This window comes from Bubalus kerabau, chromosome 9, assembly GCF_029407905.1.
Source record: "Bubalus kerabau isolate K-KA32 ecotype Philippines breed swamp buffalo chromosome 9, PCC_UOA_SB_1v2, whole genome shotgun sequence".
NCBI lineage: Eukaryota > Metazoa > Chordata > Mammalia > Artiodactyla > Bovidae > Bubalus > Bubalus kerabau.
Genome location: NC_073632.1, coordinates 49,104,544 through 49,125,709, shown reverse-complemented (window position 1 = coordinate 49,125,709; position 21,166 = coordinate 49,104,544). Strand labels below are relative to the sequence as shown.

Genomic DNA, 21,166 nt, shown 5'->3' with positions numbered 1-21,166 from the left:
CAGGCAGATTCTTTACCATCTGAGCTACCAGAATTATTACTAAAACCCACTGAACTGTACAATTTAAAAGAGTGAATATTATGGTATGTGAATTATATCACAACTTTTATTAAAAAAAAAAAGCTTGCCAATCAAATTATCAAAATTGGCCAACTAACCACAGAGTTTAAAATTCCAGATTTTTCCTGGATTAGTCCACATAATTAAAGTTTATTTGTCTTTTTATTTTCTCAGCTTTTTACATTATCCACAATTATAGACTCCCGGTCCCATCTTTTCCCCTGTATTAGACAGTTGGAGCTGCCATAACAAAACACTGCAGGCTGGGTAGCTTAAACAACACAAACATACTTCTCACAGCTCTGGAAGCTAGGATTGTAAGATCAGAGTGCCAGCTGATTCTGTTCTAGTGAGAGCCCTCTTCTTGACTGGCAGGTAGCTTCATTCTCCTGTGGCTTTTCCTCAGTGTATGTGGGTACACGTGAGAGATTGATCTTTCTCTTCTTGTAAGACCATCAGTCCTATCTGATACAGACTCCACCCTTATGATCTCATTTAACTTGACCTCCTAAAAGTCCTGTCTCCAGAAATAATCACATTAGGGTTTAAGGCTTCAACATATAAATTTGGGGGAGGGGACACAATGCAGTTGATAATATCCTACCTCTGATCCCCCCTTCCCCAGATTCCTGATTTTCCTATGTGCAGAATACTTTCATTCCATCTCAACAGCCTCAAAAGTTGTTAATTAATTTCAGCATCAACTCTGAAGTCTAAGGTCCCAGATCTCATTTAAATATCATCTAAATCAGCTATCATGAGTTGTGAGATATAAGACATCCTAAGGAACAATTCCTCTGCTGCTTGAACCTGAGAAACCAGACAAGTTATATGCAAAGCCAGATGGCAGGACCAGCACAAGATAGATGGTCCTATTCCAAAAGAGAGAAATAGGGAAAAAGGGAAGTGTGATGGGTCCCCACCAAGTCCCAAGCCTAGTGAGGTGAATTCCATAAGATCTTAAGGCTTGAGAATAATCCTCTTTGGTTACATGCTATTCCCTCCAGACCCACTGGGGCAGTGGCCCTGCCTCCACAGCTCTGTCAGTTAGGCCACCAGGGCTCTGCAGGGCAGTCTTGCCCTTAAGGCTTTGGGATGAAGACCAGTGTGACCTGCTGAAACTGAGGCAGTGGCCCTGGTGATCTCTGAATCACTTCTGGGGTCATTCTCTCCTCTACTTGCAAAATGGTGCATATTCCCATCTAAATAGCTCCGCACTCTGTCCTGTCAAGTCCAAGGAGTCTGACAGCTTCCTTCACTCGGTCCTGTCTCTGCCCCCTTCAGTTCAGATGGCAGTGCTTCTACGCACATAATCTCTCAAACTCTGTACTGAGTGATAATAAGACAACCACACATGTGGTATTCCCTCCAGTACACGCTTTCTTGTTTCTTGCAATATGGCCAGGCTGAGAAGTTTCCAAGTCTTCACGTTCTAGCTCCTATTGGTTAAAAGTTTCTTCTTCAATTCATCCCTTAAGTCACTCAGTTGTGTCTGAGTCTGCAACCCCATGGACTATACAGTCCATGGAATTCTCTAGGCCAGAATACTGGAGTGGGTAGCCTTTCCCTTCTCCAGGGTATCTTCCCGACCCAGGGATTGAACTCAGGTCTCCGGCATTGATGGCAGATTCTTTACCAACTGAGTCACAAGGGAAACCCAAGAATACTGGAGTGGATAGCCTATCTCTTCTCCAGGGGATCTTCCCAAGCCAGGGATCGAACCAGGGTCTCCGGCATTGCAGGTAGATTTTTTACCAACTGAGCTATCAGGGAAGCCCATCCCTCTCTTCTTACATGCTAATATAAGCAGTCAGGAAGCGCCAAGCCTCTCCTTAAACACTCTGCTTGGAAATCGTAGCTAAACATCCAGTATCATTGCTTGCAAGTTAGACCTTCCACAAAGCACTAGAATACAATTCAGCCAAGTTGTTTGCCACTTTATAACAAGGATCTCCTTTCCTGCAGCTCCTCCTTTCCATCTGAGATTTTGCCAGAGTGGCCTTTAATGTCTATTTCTCTAACAGCATTTTACTCATGACTATTTCTGTGTTCTTTAAGAAGATGGAAGCTTTCTCTCCAGCTTTCTCTTGTCTTTCAGCCTTTGCCAGAATCACCTTGTCAATGAAAAATTAATCAGTGAATCTAAGAAAGAATTGGAAAATTTTATTCAAGCCAAATTTGAGGATTGTATCCCAGGAAGAACATCTCAGAAAGCTCTTGGGAACTTTTCTGCTGGTTAGAAATCAAGGCACAGTTGTATAAGATTTTTTTGAGACAGAGGGCTCTACATCAAATGATGTGTTATTGACAGTTTACATTATCCAGATCTAAGCATCATCCTGGTGTGTCATGTGACCCCTTACACGGTCAAGAAGGACTATTATCTTTTAAGGAGGGACTTGTCTTGATGCTAGAAGAATGCTCTTTATGGTTGAGCAGATATTCCTACTGAGGGAGAGGTTTGGCAGATATACAGAGCACAGTGAGGAGAGAGAGGCCAGACAAGAGTTATGTTTAAATTTTTCTTATCTTGCCATAAAATATAAATTTTATTTCACAACCTTTAACATCCATATTTCTAGCATGCCCCTCGGAACTCCTCCAGCCTCCACCCATTACTCAGTTCCAAAGCTGCCCATATTTTTAGGTATTTGTTACAGCAGCACCCTACTGCTAAGCACCCAAACCTGCCTTAATCTGCTTAGGATGCCGTAACAAAATAACACAGGCTGTGACTCAAACCACAGAAACTTATCTTCTTACTTCAGGGGACTGGAAGTCTGAGATCAGGGTGCTGGCGTGGTTCCCGTGAGGCCTCTCTTCCTGGCTCATAGATGGCTGCATTTTTCCTTTCTCTTCCTCTTCTAAAGCCACCAGTTCTATCAGAAAAGGACTCTACCCTTACGATCTCATCTAACCCTAGTTACCTCCTAAAAGCTGCATTGGGGGTGGGAGGGCTTCAACATATGACTTTGGGAGGGACACAGTTCAGTCTGTAGCACCCCTGCTTTCCACTTCTTAGGTCTTGTCATTTCCCATGGGCACCTCTGCCTACCAGTGTGCAAGGAAATGAACTGCCATCTAGAGATATCTACTTTGCCACTACTTACCACTGAAAGATTTTGTTGTTGTGAAAGAAGCTTTAATGTCTGATGGAAATAATGTTTGGGGGTAACCTTTGAACTTTAGCCCTTTGTATAACCTCACTACATAGTCAGTGCTGTGCTCATATAAAAGGAGGTTTCTTAGTCTGCTCAGATTGCCATAACAAAACACCACAGATTGGGTAGCTTAAACAATAGAAATCTATTTCTCACAGTTCATAGGCTGGACGTCCCAGTTAAGGTGCCAGAAGGGTTGATACCTAGTGAGAATCCTTTTTCTGGCTTGTAGATGGCCCCCTTCTCACTGTGTCCTCACATGATGGGCAGAGAGCTCTGGTGTCTCCTCCTCGTCTTATCAGAGCACTAGTCATATCACCCCACTCCAGTACTTTGCCTAGAAAATCCCATGGACGGAGGAGCCTGGTGGGCTGCGGTCCATGGGGTCGCTAAGAGTCAGACACGACTGAGCGACTTCACTTTCACTTTTCACATTCATGCACTGGAGAAGGAAATGGCAACCCACTCCAGTGTTCTTGCCTGGAGAATCCCAGGGATGGGGGAGCTGGGTGGGCTGCCATCTCTGGGGTCGCACAGAGTCGACACAACTGAAGCGACTTAGCAGCAGTAGCAGCATCAGCAGTCGTATAGGATGAGGGCCCCACCCTCACAACCTCATTTAACTTTTATACCTCACCAGCCCTATCACCAAATACAGTCACTTTGGGGGTTAGAGCTTCAACATATGAATTTGAAGGGGACGCAAACACTCCACCCATCACAAGGTTTAAGAAAGCGTAGGTTGGTATCTGCTTTCAAGGAACAGGGTACATCGTGGAGGAATATCAGGCGTATACACAAAAGCTTATGAAAAGTGCCCATAACAAAGTACACACAGAGCGTGGAGGCTGAGAGGACCAAGTCACAGAGCATAGCTTTTGGTGTGTGGGGTTGTAACTGACCTTGCCTTCCCTTGTTATGGAGCTGCGTAGTTTTTTTATTTTTTGTTTTCTATATTTGTTTTTTGAAATATAATTGAACTACAACACTATGTTAGTTCCAGATTACAACACAGTGATTCTATATTTCTGTGCATTACAAAATGATCGCCATTGGAGCTACCCAGTGTAAAAAGCGTGTTCACATCTGTTCCCTCACGTGAGCAGCCACATGAGAGTGGGTTGTTATTTTAGGCCTTTTCACAGAGGAGGAAACAGGCTCAGTGAGATGCAGTGACTTTTAAAAGTCACAAAGTTAGTAAGTGGCAGGGTTACTCACATGTTGCTGATCTTAAGGATTCTTAAATTCTTATATTTTAAAATATTTGTTTGGCTGTGCTGGGTCTTAGTTGCGGCACATGGAATCTTCATTGCACCCTGTGGGATCTTTGGTTGCAGTGCATGCACTCTCTAGTTGTGGCACGTGGGCTCAATAGTTGGGGCACATGGGCTTAGTTGCTCTGCAGCATATGGGCTTTTGAGTTCCCTGACCAAGGATCAAACCCATGCCCCTCTTGCATCGCAAGGTGGATTCTCAACTATTGGACCACCAGAGAATTCCCAAGATTCTTAAATTCTGATGAAGGTCTGTCCTTGTGACATATTGCTTCCATGTGATAACTCAAAATCTACACATTAGTCTAGAACTCTCTTCCAAGCTGCTGACTGCACATTATACTGTCTGTATTGAGCTGCTCCAAAAATTTGAGTTTCTCTAACAACTTCAAGTACTTTGGCCACCTCCTGCGAAGAATTGACTCATTGGAAAAGACTCTGATGCTGGGAGGGATTGGGGGCAGGAGGAGAAGGGGACGACAGAGGATGAGATGGCTGGATGGCATCACTGACTCGATGGACGTGAGTCTCAGTGAACTCCGGGAGTTGGTGATGGACAGGGAGGCCTGGCGTGCTGCAATTCATGGGGTTGCAAAGAGTCGGACACGACTGAGCGACTGAACTGAACAACTTCAAACCTTGCAGCACTTGGACTCTAGTATCTCCCTGTCTTCTTTCTGCTTCTGGAGGATCAGTTCTTCTCCACCCAGAAGTCAGGGATCCACCTGCCTCAGAATCAGCTATGGGGCTCATTAGGATTCCTTTTCTAGTTTCTGGGTCTTACCTTTCTTTACCTGCAGGATGGGTTGAAATATGCATTTCAACTCCCCCCTCTGCCCCAGGTGATTCTTCTGCCCCTTAACTGTTGAGACCCAGTGCTCAGAGAACCACCTTTAGCCTCTCTGGCTAGTGAGGAGCTGGCAGGAGCCTGAAACCCACCGGATGAGTTCTTATCTGTTGGCAGGCCAAATCACTTCACTTGACTGTAGCTACCTGGGGAGAGCCTGAGGACCTGCCCTCAGATACCTGGACTGGGAGCACATCATTATGGATAGTCAAGAAAGAAAGCTCCATGTTTCATTTTATTGCAATTATTCATATGTGAAGTGAGAACATTCCTGGTCTTACATATATTTTATGAGCTTAGAAATTACATTTCTACCTATTAACTAAAAACATAATACAGTGGATAATTTCAGTTTGAATTCTAGGAAAGTAATGCTTTGGAGGCAGGAGAAAGAGGCAGAGAGCAGATTGGGCCAGAGCTTTTAGCTCTAGGGTTAATTAACCAAGGGGGCCTGGCTAGAGTCCTCAGGGGCTGGGGCCTGTCCCCGCTGTACCTCCATCATCAAATCCTCTGGGAGGGTAGCTTCTCTGCCTCTGTCACTGGGGGATTCCCATGTGAGGTCTCTCCAGTATACTGTCTTGAGGTTACTGGTACTTACACATAACCTACTTTCTTTCTTTTGCTCTAAAGTGACCAATGAAACTCAAATCTGGCACTTCAAAAACTGTGCATAAGAATCATGCAGGGAGCTCATGAAAGACAGATTCTAAACCCACCCTTAGAGGCTGTGACTGATTAAGTGAGGTGTGGAACCCGGGAATCTGCATTTTCTTTTTCGGACTCCCTCTCCCTGGCCAGCCCCAGTGCAGATGATGAGCAGTCTCACTCGAGAATGCTTCGGTCTTTGTGTTAGAGCTCAGTGCCGTCTGACGTTAAGCCCATGTGGAAAAAGCCTTCTACCTGGCCCATGGTGGCGGGCAGTCATTAGGGCAAGCAGAGGGATCCCTTGTCTTTTCTGTCTCCAGAACGACTTGACCTCCCTCAAAGAGCTTTATGGGGGCGAGGGGTAAAGTTATCTTGATAGAGGATCATACACCAACCCCCCCGGCAGCTCAGCTGCAGGGATGAATGCTCTGAGCTCTACAAAGTCCCCTCAGCTGATCTCTGCTGGTTCCCACCTGGTATCTCTGCTTCAGTGAAGGATAGCGACCAGACCCTGGAGAAGGGAGCTGGTCAAGGAGCCTGGCAGGCTAGAGTCCATGGGGTTGCAAAGAGTCAGACACGACTGAGTGACTAATCTCAGCACAAATGCTTGTAAGTGCATTTGAATAGAAGCACTATTAAAAATTAACTTTTGTGGGGTGAAATGCATGTAAAGTGTTCGGAGCCCTTCATGGTAGATGCCTGGTAGCTGTGAATGCCTCCTGTCTTGTCTCGGATGCCAGATGTTCTTCCTGCTCCCAAACATGAGGTCCTACAGGGGGACCTCACCTCTTAGGTGGTGATACATAAGAGCCACCCTTCTTTTTCTGGGCAAGCTAACTAATTCTCCCACCAAGGCAAGAGAAAAAACAGATCCCTGGACACTGCCCAAGATCTGGCACCATCAGTCCCATGACAGAGGGAACTGGGGCTGAAACTTCCTCTTTGCTGTTAGACACTCACCCAAATCATTCCCCGGGAGCCATCTTTCTGGATAGCGCATCCATGCATCTCACAGATGTTTATTTAGCACCTGCAATGTGCCATACAGTTTTATAAGCCCTTTACATGTATTAACACATTTAAACTTAGTAATGTAGCTGCGATTATTACCTACTTTGCAGACAAGGAAACTGAGCCCCAAGGAGGTTAAATGACTTGCACACAGTCACACAGCCAGCAGGTAGACAATCAGGATTCCAGCTCCAGATTCACGGCCAAGCAAGTGAGGATACTCTGGAGACGGGCACACCTGGGTCGGGAAGATCCCCTGGAGAAGAGAATGACAAACCACTCCAGTATCCTTGCCCGGAAAATCCCATGGACAGAGGAGCCAGGAGGTCTGCAGTCTGTGGGGTCCCAAAGAGTTGGGCACGACTGAGTGACTAATACTTTCATGTATTTGAACTAAGAAAACAGGCAATTAGGATCTCATTTACTCTTGCTTTCTCCAAATATTGTTTGAGTTTCTACCAGGTACAGGACCCATGCTGGCTGCTTTGGGGTGGGGCAGAGGGGCCACTGGCTGAAGGGCCAGTGTGTGTTCTCTGTAGGGTAACAAATGACTGAATTTCCCTTTGAATAGAGTAGACTATAAAAAGATCATTCTCTTTAATGAAAAGAAGGCCAAAAGGAGAGAGAATTAAATCAGCAAGTGTAAGAGCTAGCACAGTCCTCCTGCTCAGCTCACAACCTCCCTCTTATCCCTGAGGAGCTTTGGCTTCATACAGGAAATAAAAGATACTATTTAATTATAACAAAGGACGAAATCTTGCCATTCACAGCATCATGGGTGGACCTGGAGGATATTATGCTAAGTGAAATAAGTTAGACGGAGAAAAACAGATACTGTCCTGATTTCACTTATTTGTGGAATCTAAAAAAATAAACACATGAAGACAACAAAACAGAAACAGACTCACAGAAATAGAGAACTAACTAGTGGTCACCAGTGGGCAGAGGGAAGTGTCTGGGGGTGGGGGGCTGGCAAGGTAGGAGTATGGGATTAAGAGGCACAAGCTATGATGTATAAAATAGATAGGCAACAGGATATATCATACAGGGCAGGAATTACAGCCAGTTATTTTATAATACCTTTGGGAGTGTAATCTATAAAAACATTGAATCATTGTGTTCTACATTTGATGTAATACTGTTTATCAACTATATTCAGTTTTTCTTTCTTTCTTTTTTTTTTTTTAAAGAGGTAAAAGGCACTACTTAACCAGTAAAACCCCGTGGGCAAGTCAGGGCCCAAGACATGCACAGGCACTGAGGTGACTCCTTCCCAGGCAGGTGATGACTGACGGCCAGGCAGCGAGGGGGGCAAATGTTCTCCAGGCCCTGGGGGCCATGCACTGCGCCCGAAGAGAGGCAGAGACTGCTGTAGCCGGTTTAGTATAACCTGACTCCTGACTTTTTCTCTGACTTCCAGACCTGTATGTCCACCTAACTGCCTTACCTAATCTCATCAACCATGGCTACTTCAGAGGTACCCCAAGAGATCTAACTCATGACCTTACCCCCAACTGGACCTTCTTCCCATTAACTCAGAGAATGGGATTGCTGTCCATCCAATTTTGTAATCCAGAAACCCAGAGGTCATCCTGGGTGGTTGCTCTCCCTCATCCCCCAATCCAGCCTTCACCACGTACTGTCTGTTTTCCTCCCTTAATAGTTTTGCAGCCTGGCCTTTGTGCTCCATCTCTGCCATCGCCCCCACCTCAGCTTTTTGCTGTCTGGACACCACAGGAGTCTCCTGACCGGTCCCCGATATCCACCCTTCTCTGTACTGTGGCCTAAGTCACCAGAAGATGAGTCTGGAGGTGGAGTGGAAGGCAGGGATAAAATTACTAAGGGTCTTATCTGCTAAGCTAAAGGATTCGTTCATTCATTCATTCACTCATTCTTGCATTCATTAACCACTTATTATTTTTTTACAACAATGGAGTTTATTATTATTACTAGCTTCAAAAATTTTTCATATAAACTTTATCCTGATCTACCCCCAAGACACTGAAATGCTACAGCTTTCTGTTTTGTAAGTTGATATTTCCAGGGAGGTTCAAGTTCTTACTTTTTAAAAAATTTTTATTGGAGTGTAGTTACTTGACTTTGTCATGTGACTTTCTGCTGTACAGCAAAGTGAATTAGTTATACATATGTTGTTGTTGTTCAGTCACTAAGTTGTGTCCCACTCTTTGACCCCATGAACTGCAGCATGCCAGGCTTCCCTGTCCTTCACTATCTCCTGCAGTCTGATCAGACTCTTGTCCGTTGAGTCGGTGATGCCATGCCACCACCTCCTCCTCTGTCTTCCTCTTCTCCACGTGCCCTCAACCCTTCCCAGCATCAGGGGCTTTTCCAGTGAGTTAGCCCTTTGTGTCAGGTGGCCAAGGTCTTGGAGCTTCAGCTTCAACACAGTTTCTTCCAGTGAATGTTCAGGGTTGATTCCAGCCTTTGCTTCATACAGCCCGGCATTTTGCGTGATGTACTCTGCATATAAGTTAAATAAACAGGGTGACAATATACAGCCTTGACGTACTCCTTTCCTGATTTGGAACCAGACTGTTGTTCCATATCCAGTTCTAACTGTTGCTTCTTGACCTGCATACAGATATATCAGGAGGCAGGTAAGGTGGTCTGGTATTCTCGTCTCTTTAAGAATTTTTAAAGTTTGTTGTGATCCACACAGTCAAAGGCTTTACCATAGTCAGTGAAGCAGAATGTTTTTTGGAATTCCCTAGCTTTTTCTATGATCCAGCAGATGTTGGCAATTTGATCTCTGGTTCCTCTGTCTGTTCTAAATTCAGCTTGAACATCTGGAAGTTCTCAGTTCACATACTGTTGAAGCCTGGCTTGAAGGATTTTGAGTCTCTCCTTGCTTGTGTGTGAAATGAGTACAATTGTGCAATAGTTTGAACATTCTTTGGCATTGCCCTTCTTTGGGATTGGAATGAAAACTGACCTTTTCCAGTCCTGTGGCCACTGCTGAGTTTTCTAAGTTTGCTGGCATATTTAGTGCAGCACTTTAACAGCATCATTTTTAGGATTTAAAATAGCTCAGCTGGAAGCCCATCACCTCCACTAGCTATGTTCATAGTAATACTTTCTAAGGCCCACTTGACCTCACATTCCAGGATGTGAGTGACCACACCATTGTGGTTATCTGGGTCATTAAGATCTTTTTTGTACAGTCCTTCTGTGTATTCTTGCCACCTCTTCTTAATGTCTTCTTCTTCTGTTAAGTCCTTGCCGTTTCTGTCTTTTATTGTGCCCATCTTTGCATGAAGTGTTCCCTTGGTATCTCTAATTTTCTTGAAGAGATCTCTAGTCTTTTCCATTCTATTGTTTTCCCCTATTTCTGTGCATTGTTCACTTAAGAAAGCTTTCGTATCTCTCTTTGCTATTCTCTGGAACTCTGCATTCAGTTGGGTATTTCTTTCCCTTTCTCTTTTGCCTTTCACTTCTCTTCTTTTCTCAGCTATTTATAAGGTCTCCTCAGACAACCACTTTGCTTTCTTGCATTTCTTTTTCTTGGGGATGGTTTTAGTCACCGTCTCCTTCCTGTACAATGGTATGAACCTCCTTCCAGAGTTCTTCAGGCACTCTGTTTACCAGATCTAGTCTCTTTAATTTATTCATCACCTCAGCTATATAATCATAAGGGATTTGATTTAGGTCATACCTGAATGGCCCAGTGGTTTTCCCTACTTTCTTCAATTTGAGCCTAAATTTTGAAATAAGGAGCTCATGATCTGATCCACAGTCAGGTCCAGGTCTTGTTTTTGCTGACTGCATAGAGCTTCCCCATCTTTGGCTGCAAAGAATACAGTCAATCTGATTTTAATATTGACCATCTGGTGATGTCCATGTGTAGAGTCATTTTTGTGTTGTTGGAACAGAATGTCTGCTATGACCAATGAGTTCTCTTGGCAAGACTCTGTTAGCCTTTGCCCTGCTTCATTTTGTACTCCAAGGCCAAACTTGCTTTTTACTCCAGGTATCTCTTGACTCCCTACTTTTGCATTCCAGTTCTCTGTAATAAAAAGGATGTCTTTTTTTGCTGTTGGTTCTAGGAGGTCTTGTAAGTCTCCATGTAATCATTTGTCTTCAGCTTCTTTGGCATTAGTGGTTGGGACATAGACTTGGATTACTGTCATGTTGAATGGTTGGCCTTGGAAATGAACCGAGTCATTCTTTCATTTTTGAGATTGCACCTAGCTACTGCATTTCAGACTATTTTGCTGACTGTGAGGGTTACTCCATTGCTTCTAAGGGATTCTTGCCCACAGTAGTAGATACAATGGTCATCTGAATTAAATTCGCCCATTCCCATCCATTTTAGTTCACTGATTCCTAAAATGTCAATGTTCACTCTTGCCATCTCCTGTTTGACCACTTCCAATTTACCTTGATTCATGGACCTAACATTTCCAGATTCCTATGCAGTATTGTTCTTTATAGCATCGGACTTTACTTCCACCACTACACACATCCACAGCTGGGTGTTGTTTCTGCTTTGACTCTACCTCTTAAACTTTTTGTGGAGCTATTTCTCTGCTCTTCCCCAGTAGCATATTGGACACCTACCAACCTAGGGGGGCTCATCTTTCAGTGTTCTTTTTGCCCCTTCATACTGTTCATGGGGTTCTCAAGGCAAGAATACTGAAGTGGTTTGCCATTCCCTTCTCCAGTGGACCACGTTTTGTCAGACCTGACTAGCTGGGACATGCCCTTCAGCCTCTCCACGTTGCTAGATGACATGCCTGGCGCCACTGTTGGTCCTTGTTGAGTGTGTAAACGTTCACTGGCTGTTGGATGTTGGTCTGCGTGCTGCCCGGGGGCCGAGGCAGAGGCCCCACTGGAGTTGCCAGGATGGGGGTGTTGGGAAGGCTGGAAGCAATGTTGGAAAAGGCCCAGGAGCAGAGGACACCCCGGCCTCTTCACTGCTGTTCACCATATCCATTCCTTTTTTAGATTTGTTTCCCAAACAGGTCATTACAGAGTGTGCAGTGGAGTTCCCTGTGGTATACAGCAGGTTCTTACTCATTATCTGTTGAGCATCACTCTTTGCAGACACTGTTCTAAATGCTGAGAATGTGATGATGAAAAGAACGAGTCCTTAGTCTCATGGAGCTTACACCTTAGAGCTGGAAGACAGACATTAAACACATAAGTCAGGCGGTCCCATGTGTTATAGGGAAGAAGCGGAGGGGATGTGCATAACAATGCTATTTTATACAGAGTGGCTGAGGAGACTGTGTCCCATAAGGCGATAGCTAAGCAGCAGCCAGAAGGACATGAGGAGTGAGCCAGGATAACTGGAGGAAGGAATATACCAGACAGGGGGACTAGCAATGCAAGGTTCTTGGGCAGGCTCAGGCTGAAATGCTCAAAAAGAGGGAAAGACTGGTGTGCTTGGCATCAGGGACCTGGGGCTGGAGCAGCAAATAAGGCCCGGGAGGTAAGGACTGGGCAGCCAGGTCAGGCCTGTGAGCCGGGGGAGATGAGTGGCGTTGTCTGACTGACTTTTAAAGGGTCTGCACATTGAGGGCAGGCTCAGGGAGGCCAAGGCGAAGAAGAGAAGCCAGTGAGGAGGTCAAAGATGGACTAGGTGGTGGTAGAGGAGGTGAGAGGCGGCCAGAGCTTGCGTGTTTGGAAGGCAGCCCTGATAGGAATTATAGACGGATTAAGACCCAGAGCCATTCTGTTGGGCAGTCGAGGGTCCGGGGAACAGACTCCTAAGGTGCAGGCCCCGGGATAGTTCTGGGTCAGGGTGTACCAGCTCTGATCACCTTTGCATACAGGGACTAGATCAGCCTGACTTTTCCAGACCCCTGGGTAGAAGGACTGAGCTTAGAGGGTTCCAAATGCTGGCCTGGAGTGGTCCCCAGCCATGGGTGCATTTCCCTGCAGGAAGAGTCACGGGAAATAAAGCAACAACACGGCGTTGGTGTAGACCTTGCCTGGGACAGCGGCGCGTCCCTGCACCAGCTGGGCTGCAGTTAGGACGTCGTGGCTTCTGCCCTGCAGCGAGTCTTTGATACCCTTATGCTCACTTTATTTCAGAATCCAAGTCAATTGATGATTGTGAGGAGCTGGTGATCAACACTACGGCAACTATCAACAACTTATCTTACTACAAAGTGAAGAATTCTATAATTCAAGACAGAAAGCTATATATTGCTGAATGTAAGGTTCAGAGTTGGGTTTGGGTAGATGCACGCTCATTTAAGGTTTTGACTTTATTAACTAAACACAGAATTAGAGGCATTTATAGTTTCTGACTTCTGGTACAAGTATCTAAGAGCCTGATTTAATTCTAAGAAAGTTGAATATGAGGATACATTAGTTTCTTAGTTCTTGCTTATGTCCCCTATCGTTGGAATTTTATTATCACTTTTAATTTTTAAGTTACAGTATTTAGCATGGTATTGGTTTCTAATAGCCTTTAACTTAAAACTTAAATTCACTGATTTTATTTCTCTGGTCACCAAACCCAGTGCTCTTAAAGCTCCTCGTGAGTAACAACATGGATGGAATCCTGGAGGCAGTGCGTGTTTTTGGAAATCTCTCCCAGGACCATGACATCTGCGATTTCATAGTGCAGAAAAATGGTGAGTTAATGACACACATTCAAAAGCAGTCACGTCTTGGCAATAAACAACTGAGTGGTTTTGCAGCTTGCGTCATGAGAACGTGACACTTGTTTCTGCTTTGGGACAAGTGGTGCTTTACATTGTTCCATCTATCTGTAAGGCTCTTGGCTCAGGATGCCAAGATAGATCTGGGCTGTGTTCTCAGGGCTTCTCTCTCCCTGATGAGTGGTCTTTTGAGTTTTGAGATGGTGTGTGTATGTGTTTGTGTTTAAGTGAAACGAGTAATCTATACACATCATTTCTGTCCATGGGAATGGACTCAAAAGACATGCTCCTTCGTGCACTGGAATGTCTATTATAGGACTGCTGGTAATAGTGAAAAATGGGAACAACCTAAATGTCCGTCAACAGGCAAGAGGATAAATATATTACGGTATATTCATGCAACCAAACTTTTACAGCAGTTAAAATAAATGAGCTAGAAGTTCATGTATCAACATGCATCAACCTCAAACACATACTATAGGAGCAAAGAATCTAGTAGTAATAGGATACACATGAAATAATACCATTAATATTGTATTAAAACATGCAAAATGGTCCTGGATATTGTTTATGTGATGTGCTCATGTGCTAATGGAATAAGGCATAAATGCATTTGGAATTAGAAACTCCACATTTAAGACAAAGTTACATTTGAATGGATGGCCCAAATATAAAATTGGATCTGTAATGTTTTATTTCTTAAACTGTGTAGGAGGTACATAACAGTGTATACTAAACATACTATTTTTCTCAAATATCTCATGTAAAACAGTAACTAAAAATACCTAATTATTCATGTTCGTGATAGAAAATTTATATAATACAGATTAAAAAAAAACCACACACTTCCCCAGAGATAATTGTTAAATTTTGGTGTATATTCTTGAAACTCTTAAAAACATATGTGATTCAGCCTTTGCAGGCTCACTGCTGACCCATCAGTAGGCCAAGGTCAGCGTGGCGTGGCTGCCTCTCAGCTGAGCAGTGGAACAGGAGCACACACCCATTCATTCTCCCCCAACCCCTGCTGCGGGCAATGAGCAAACAGGACAAACAGTTCTGTTTCTAGGAGTAAGGGAAGGCGGTGGCGGTGGGGGGAGCCTGTCCTGATATAAGACGTCCCTTACACTGGAAGTCTGGCCTCCCTGCGCACTGGTTTCCAGCAGTCTGAGCAAGTCTTCTCTTACAAGCTATGGCCTTGGAGGACTTCCCAGGAAGATCACTGAAGCCTACTCCCCCTGCCCCCCTTCCAGGGCTGTGTATTTTAAGAAAATTCCTGCTGGAGGTTCAAAAGAGCCCTTGAGAACAACCAGAAGTTAGAGATGAAATGAATGGCACCTGTGTGGTTGGAAGGAGGTGGTTCCCTCCTCTCCACGGGCAGGGACTCTACCACTGGAAGGGAGAGCTGATGCTGCGGTGGATATAGCAGTACCTGGGAACAGGGACCCTGGGGGGCAGGGAGCAGGTTCTGAAGTGACGGGTGTTGGGTGTTGGTGAAGGCACTTTCCCCACTGGGCAGTGGGGAAGCCCTACGAAGAGTGGGCTAAATCCCCTAGCAGGGTTTCCAGTTTCACAAGCTGCTCCCCATTTCCCCTCTGCCATTTGTGGAATGAAATACAGCTGGGGCCCCTGCGCTTCACTGGTCTGCATTTGTTCTCTCCCTTTCCAGTCCACAAGTTCATGATTGCTCTGCTGGATGCTAAGCATCAGGATATTTGCTTTTCTGCCTGTGGTGTTCTCCTAAACCTCACCGTGGATAGAGACAAGCGAGTCATCCTAAAAGAAGGAGGCGGCATTAAAAAGTAAGTTCAAGGCACGGAGTCCTGATTCTTATCAGGATTCACAGGAGAGCTTAGGCCCCTCTCCTCATTTCTCCCAGGCAGAGATATTTCTCCATCTGGAAGTGCCTAGCTAGGCTAAAGAGGGGATTTAGATTCCACTGGACACTTAAAATAATTCAGAAGTAGGTTATTGCTTAAATTTGTTAATTACTTAAATTGGTAGATGTGAAATTATTTTAATAACACTGACTTATATATAAAATGTATATTCAGTATCAAAGAAAGTTAATCATCATGTTAAAAATATAAAAAAGATGCTGACTTAATAACTTCTCAATTTGACTTTTCACTCAGGTTAGTGGATTGTTTAAGAGATTTTGGGCCTACTGATTGGCAGCTGGCCTGCTTGGTTTGCAAAACGCTATGGAACTTCAGTGAAAACATTACCAATGCTTCATCCTGTTTTGGAGATGAGGCTGCCAACACACTCTTAGCCCTGCTATCATCATTTTTAGGTAAGACTCCTGACTGTGAATCTGTGAATCTTATCAAAATGAGAAAATTGTTTCCTGTGACCTGTGTGGATAAAGATCAGTAGGCCTTTGGGTAGCTTTTTTTCAATAAGGAGCAAGAGACGTTAAAGATGATTATAATTTGGAGATAACCTGGAAGAGGCTGAATCTTATATACAGTGGGGACGTGAGGACTTAACTCATTGGGTGCTGTCATGATTTCTTTTGTGGCTTTCCCCCTTTTTTTGAATTTTCTATAAGCTTCATAAACAGACGATCTGGGCATAAATGTATTGCTGTTGTTTAAAAAGTATATAGACATTGTTGTAATTGAGAAAATATGGTTAAAAGCTACTCCGAAATAAGTCATGCTTTTAATGAACCTATGCATATATGAGTGTGTTATGTGGGGAAATCTGTGAAATTATTTGACATTACTATGTGGTCCGACATACACTGAAAGGTAGGGAATCACTGATACAAACCAAAGGAAAGATGAGAGTGTCTTCCATTGCAAAAGTTTCTATTTTTAGGATAGTTCTCCTCATCCTGGGTTAGGTCTAATAGCAGTGATTTAGGTCAGAAGTGAGTGGAAAATCTTCATTTTCAAAATGAAGATGTGCCTATCATCTCCCAAGCACCATGTTAGCTCAGCAAAGCCATGCGGAAAGGCTCAGTGTGACCCAGAGGCTGTGAGTTCAAATTCTGACTCTCTGGGATGGTGTGATTCGACATAAGACTCTCTCAGAACCTGTCTTTTCATCTGTAAAATGGGGACGTTATATCTGTGCTGTGTTGCAAGGAGTTGTGAGAATCAAACAAGCATCCTGAGAGCATTCCAGGAAGACTAGAGGCTGTAGTCAGGCAGTTCCGAGTTAAGGTCTCACTTTATCACATGCAAGGTTTTAACTCAGGGCATATTAACCTCTGAATGTATATCTTCTCATGTCTAAGATGGGGATGATTGACATCCACTTTGCAGAGTTGTGGGGCTTCCCTGGTGGCTCAGACGGTAAAGCATCTGCCTTCAATGTGGGAAACCGGGGTTTGATCCCAGGGTTGGGAAGATCCCCTGGAGAAAGAAATGGCAATCCACTCCAGTATTCTTGCCTGGAAAATCCCATGGATGAAGGAGCCTGGTAGGCTACAGTCCATGTGGTGGCAAAGAGCCGGACATGACTGAGCGACTTCACTTGCACTTGCAGAGTTGTTAGGGTGATAAATGAATAGACTTACACAAAGAAATTCACATAGAACCTGACACACAGCTAGTTCTCAAAACACGGTTGTGAAAATGCTTGGGAAATTCTATTGTTGTAACAATATGTTATTAAACAGGAACTCCAGACCAGAGCTATTTGAAAGAAAGCTATACAATAGGTTCTTGTAGGTTATCCATTTTAAATATAGCAGTGTGTACATGACCTTCCCACGGTCCCTAACTGTCCCTTCCCCCGGCAACCAAAAGTTCATTTTCTAAGTCTGTGAGTATCTTTCTGTTTTATAAGTAAGTTAATTTGTATCATTTCCTTTTAGATTCCACATATAAGGGATGTCATATTGTATTTCTCCTCTGACTTCACTCAGTATGACACTCGCTAGGTCCACCCATGTTGCTGCAAATGGCATTCATTTTAATAGCTGAGTAATATTCCATTGTATATGAAGTACCACATCTTCTTTATCCATTCCTCTGTCGGACATTTAGGTTGCTTCCATGTTTTGGCTATTATAACAATGCTGCAGTGAATATTTGGGTTCACGTATCCTTTCGAATCATCTTTTTCTCCAGTTAGATATCTAGGAGTGGGATTGTGGGGTCATATGATAGTTCAGTGTTTAGTTTTTTAAGGAACCTCCATACTGTTCTCCGTAGTGGCAGTGCTAATTTACATTCCCACCAACCGTGTAGGAGGGTTCCCTTCTCAAAATGAGCACATTTTTAAATCATTGAGGTTCACATTCTGCTCTGTGGACTTGAAGTTTTCTTGGGTTGCTGGGAGCAGAAGTGCGCTCAACTTGCTTTAATTCAGTTCTCAACTGTGGCAGAACATTGGAATCAAAATATATGGAATTAAAAAGAAAAATCAATCAAAAAAAACCACACTTGTCCTGGCCCCATCCCTAGGAACTCTGATTCAGGAGCTCTGGGGGAGGCCAATTATCTGCATCATTAAAAAGTTCCACAGGTGAGTTTGCTATTCGGGCAGCACTGAGAACTCCACCCTATTTAGTGAAGGAGCTGAAGGGAAGGGTGCCCTGGAAAGAAGGAAGCTGGGAAACACGCGCATTGAGCAGAGCCTGCTGGACCAGCACTCAGGATGTGGAAGGCGGCCCATCAGTAGCAGGCATCATCTACCCGACCCTGCTGAGACCCAGCAGTGCTCTGTCTCCACTCTTAAGGAAAAAGGCCTTTCTCCCCCTCGTTTGCCTCTAGGCTCCTGCGTGGCCACGGCTCCAGCTGTCTCAAGGCCGCTTCTTGGTGCTGTCGTGAGTGGGCCTCTGTCTCCTCTGCTGTTGGCACGACTTTCTGTCTCCCATTTGGGGAGAAGATGTGACTGGTTCCATGAGTCATTCTCCTGGGCTCTAGGCTTTTGTGCCTCAGGCAGCAGCTGCCTCCACTGCAGGCTGTCTGTGGCTTCCTTTGGCACCTCAGGCTGGGACAGTCAACCATATATAGCAAACTGGTGGGGCGTGTGGCACCACCTAAGAAGGGATGTGGGCATGGCTGGCTTCACACACGGGCAGCGCACCTGGCGTGCCCTTGACTATAATGGGCCTGTTCCTGCCTCTTCCCCCGTCAGCCCTCCCTGGAGCAGGACTAGGCTTCCCCTCATGCTTCCCTAACCTTGCCCCTTTGCTCTGGCCAGGTCTCTTACCTGCCTGGCCCAAGGCTACCGGTCCTGGCAGGCCCTTCCCATGAGCTTTCCAAGCCCACAGTCACAGGGAAGCTGTACTGCTTACATAGCAATTAATCATGAGCTGTGTAACTTGCTCTGTATTATTGTTTTGTACCTTTTGTTTGCCCACTCCAACAGAGCCACTTTAAGGAAAGGATATTGCCTTGGGCAAAGCAGGTTCTTGATAGATGGTTGTGGATTAACTGACAATGGTGGTATCTTTAATAGTGCTGTACACTTTTAAAAGGACGTTCATTCTATCCTTCTAAGATCCAAGGTCATCAGCTAGGTGACAGTGGAGGTAGGTACGTCTAGGAGGGTTAAGTGACTTGCCTAAGATCATACTGTAGCAAAGCCAGGGCTTTTCATCAGAAAGTAAACATTGAGCCCCTGTGTTTTTCTGCTGTTCCATTACATAGTATGCCCTTACCCCACCCCATCTCACCCACCCCTGAAGGGGATGGAGGCACGGGTAAGAAAAATAAATACAGTCCACCAGGGAGCCAGGTCATCATCAGAGCGTGGCATGCACTTCTCACGTGATCACGAGTGCTGCTTATAAGCCGTGAGGACCGGCTACTTCCTGGCTCTTCTCTCCACAGTGTGGACCTCAGAGCCTTACTTCTGACATGGGCTGTAGTTGTGTCTGGCCAGCTGGGTGGCAGCAATTGAAATGGATCTATGAGTGAGAGTATACTTAAATTTCAATTTTTTTTACAGCGATAGGTTAAAAAAACAACAGGCCGTTTTGAAAACAGGATGAGCTGTTATATCACAAAAGTCCCACAATGTAGTGTGAGCACTGTTTTTCGAAATTACTGCAGGGCGATTGATATAGCAATGTAAGTTACCCAACTTTTTCTTGATGGGAAGCTGGAAAAAGAAAGTAATGGGACTCAGTGTGGTTGGGATGTTGACAGTCTTTTAGGAAAGTGGCTTAAAAAGAATGTTGTCTAAAACTTCCTGATGTGCTACAGCCACTTCTCATAAACTCATGAGCAATCTGTTTACCTTGAAGTTCTTATGTGGTGTGCCCTGGCACACTACCATGAGCTTCTCTCAGGGTTGCTGGCAACTGGTGGTCACCAGTATACACTGGTGATTAGTGTGTACAGTTTGCTTTGTGAACGTAGATGACTCTAGGTTATTTTATATTCATCTGAGGTATGTGGAGGGCTTCCCCAGATTGCTCAATGGTAAAGAATCTGCCTGCCAATGCTGGAGACACAGGTTCGATCCTTGGGTCAGGAAGTCCCCTGGAGAAGGAAATGGCAACCCATTCCAGTATTCTTGCCTGGGAAATCCCATGGACAGAGGAACCTGGTGGGCTACAGTCCATTGGGTTGCAGAGAGTTGAGCACGAGTTAGCAACTAAATAACAAGATATGTGGAACTTAGAACCTAGGTTATGTGATAAGGGATAGAGGGGGCCCCAGTGTTCAAAGTAGAGGGTCACATCATCATGCTCATGCCAAAGAGTCATCAGGTGCTTCTAGAACATGTGAGAACTGTGCCTTATAAGAGTTACAACAGTAATCAAACCCCTGGTAGCTACCTGGTGCTGAACACTAGGCTAGGAAAGAGTGCAGTGATGCACAGGATCCTTAAACTGTAGTAGAGACCATGTTATAATGGTCACTGACAGACTTGTTTTGAGTCCTTTTGTTGTTGTTGTTTAGTCACTCAGTTGTGTCAGACTCTGTGACTCCATGGACTGTAGCACACCAGGTTCCCTGTCCTTCACTATCTCCTGGAGTTTGCGCAAACTCATGTCCATTGAGTCAGTGATGCCATCCAACCATCTCCTCCTCTGTCACCACCTTCTCCTCCTGCCCTCAGTTTTTTCCAGCATCAGGGTCTTGTCCAATGAGTCAGCTATTCACATTAGGTAGCCAGAGTATTGGAGCTTCAGCTTTAGCATCTCTCCTTCCAATGGATATTCAGGGTTGGTTTCCTTTAGGATTGATTGGTTTGATCTCCTTGTTGCTGTTGAAGGGACTCTCAAGAGTATTCTCCAACACCACAGTTGAAAAGCATCAATTCTTCGGCACTCAGCCATCTTTATGGTCCAACTCTCACACTGTACATCGCTACTGGAAAAACCATAGCTTTGACTATACTGACTTTTGATGGCAAAGTGATGTCTCTGCTTTTTAAGATGCTGTCTAGATTTGTCATAGTTTTTCTTTGAAGGAGCAAGCATCTTTTAATTTCATGGCTGCAGTGATTTTGGAGCCCAAGAAAATGAAATCTGTCACTGTTTCCACGTTTTCCCCCATCTATTTGCCATGAAGAGATAGGATCAGCTGCCATGATCTTTGTTTTTTGATGTTGATTTCAAGC

General features: G+C 44.6%; 2 protein-coding genes across 6 annotated transcripts in view; both read left to right on the top strand.

The window, feature by feature from the left end:
• The window catches only part of ARMC2 (armadillo repeat containing 2), a 120,453-nt gene that overhangs the window by 92,525 nt on the left and 6,762 nt on the right, over window positions 1–21,166 (top strand). For all 5 annotated transcript variants that reach the window (XM_055535241.1, XM_055535240.1, XM_055535242.1 and 2 more), the window contains 4 exons: window positions 13,056–13,178; window positions 13,490–13,603; window positions 15,300–15,432; window positions 15,766–15,926. In XM_055535241.1, the coding sequence (XP_055391216.1) occupies window positions 13,056–13,178; window positions 13,490–13,603; window positions 15,300–15,432; window positions 15,766–15,926 (531 nt within the window). The remainder of the gene's footprint in view (window positions 1–13,055; window positions 13,179–13,489; window positions 13,604–15,299; window positions 15,433–15,765; window positions 15,927–21,166) is intronic.
• Window positions 15,456–21,166, top strand: part of CEP57L1 (centrosomal protein 57 like 1) — a 226,043-nt gene continuing 220,332 nt past the window's right edge. Inside the window, exons 1-2 of the mRNA XM_055535254.1 lie at window positions 15,456–15,593; window positions 15,766–15,926. The gene's annotated coding sequence lies outside the window, so the exon portion shown is untranslated. The remainder of the gene's footprint in view (window positions 15,594–15,765; window positions 15,927–21,166) is intronic.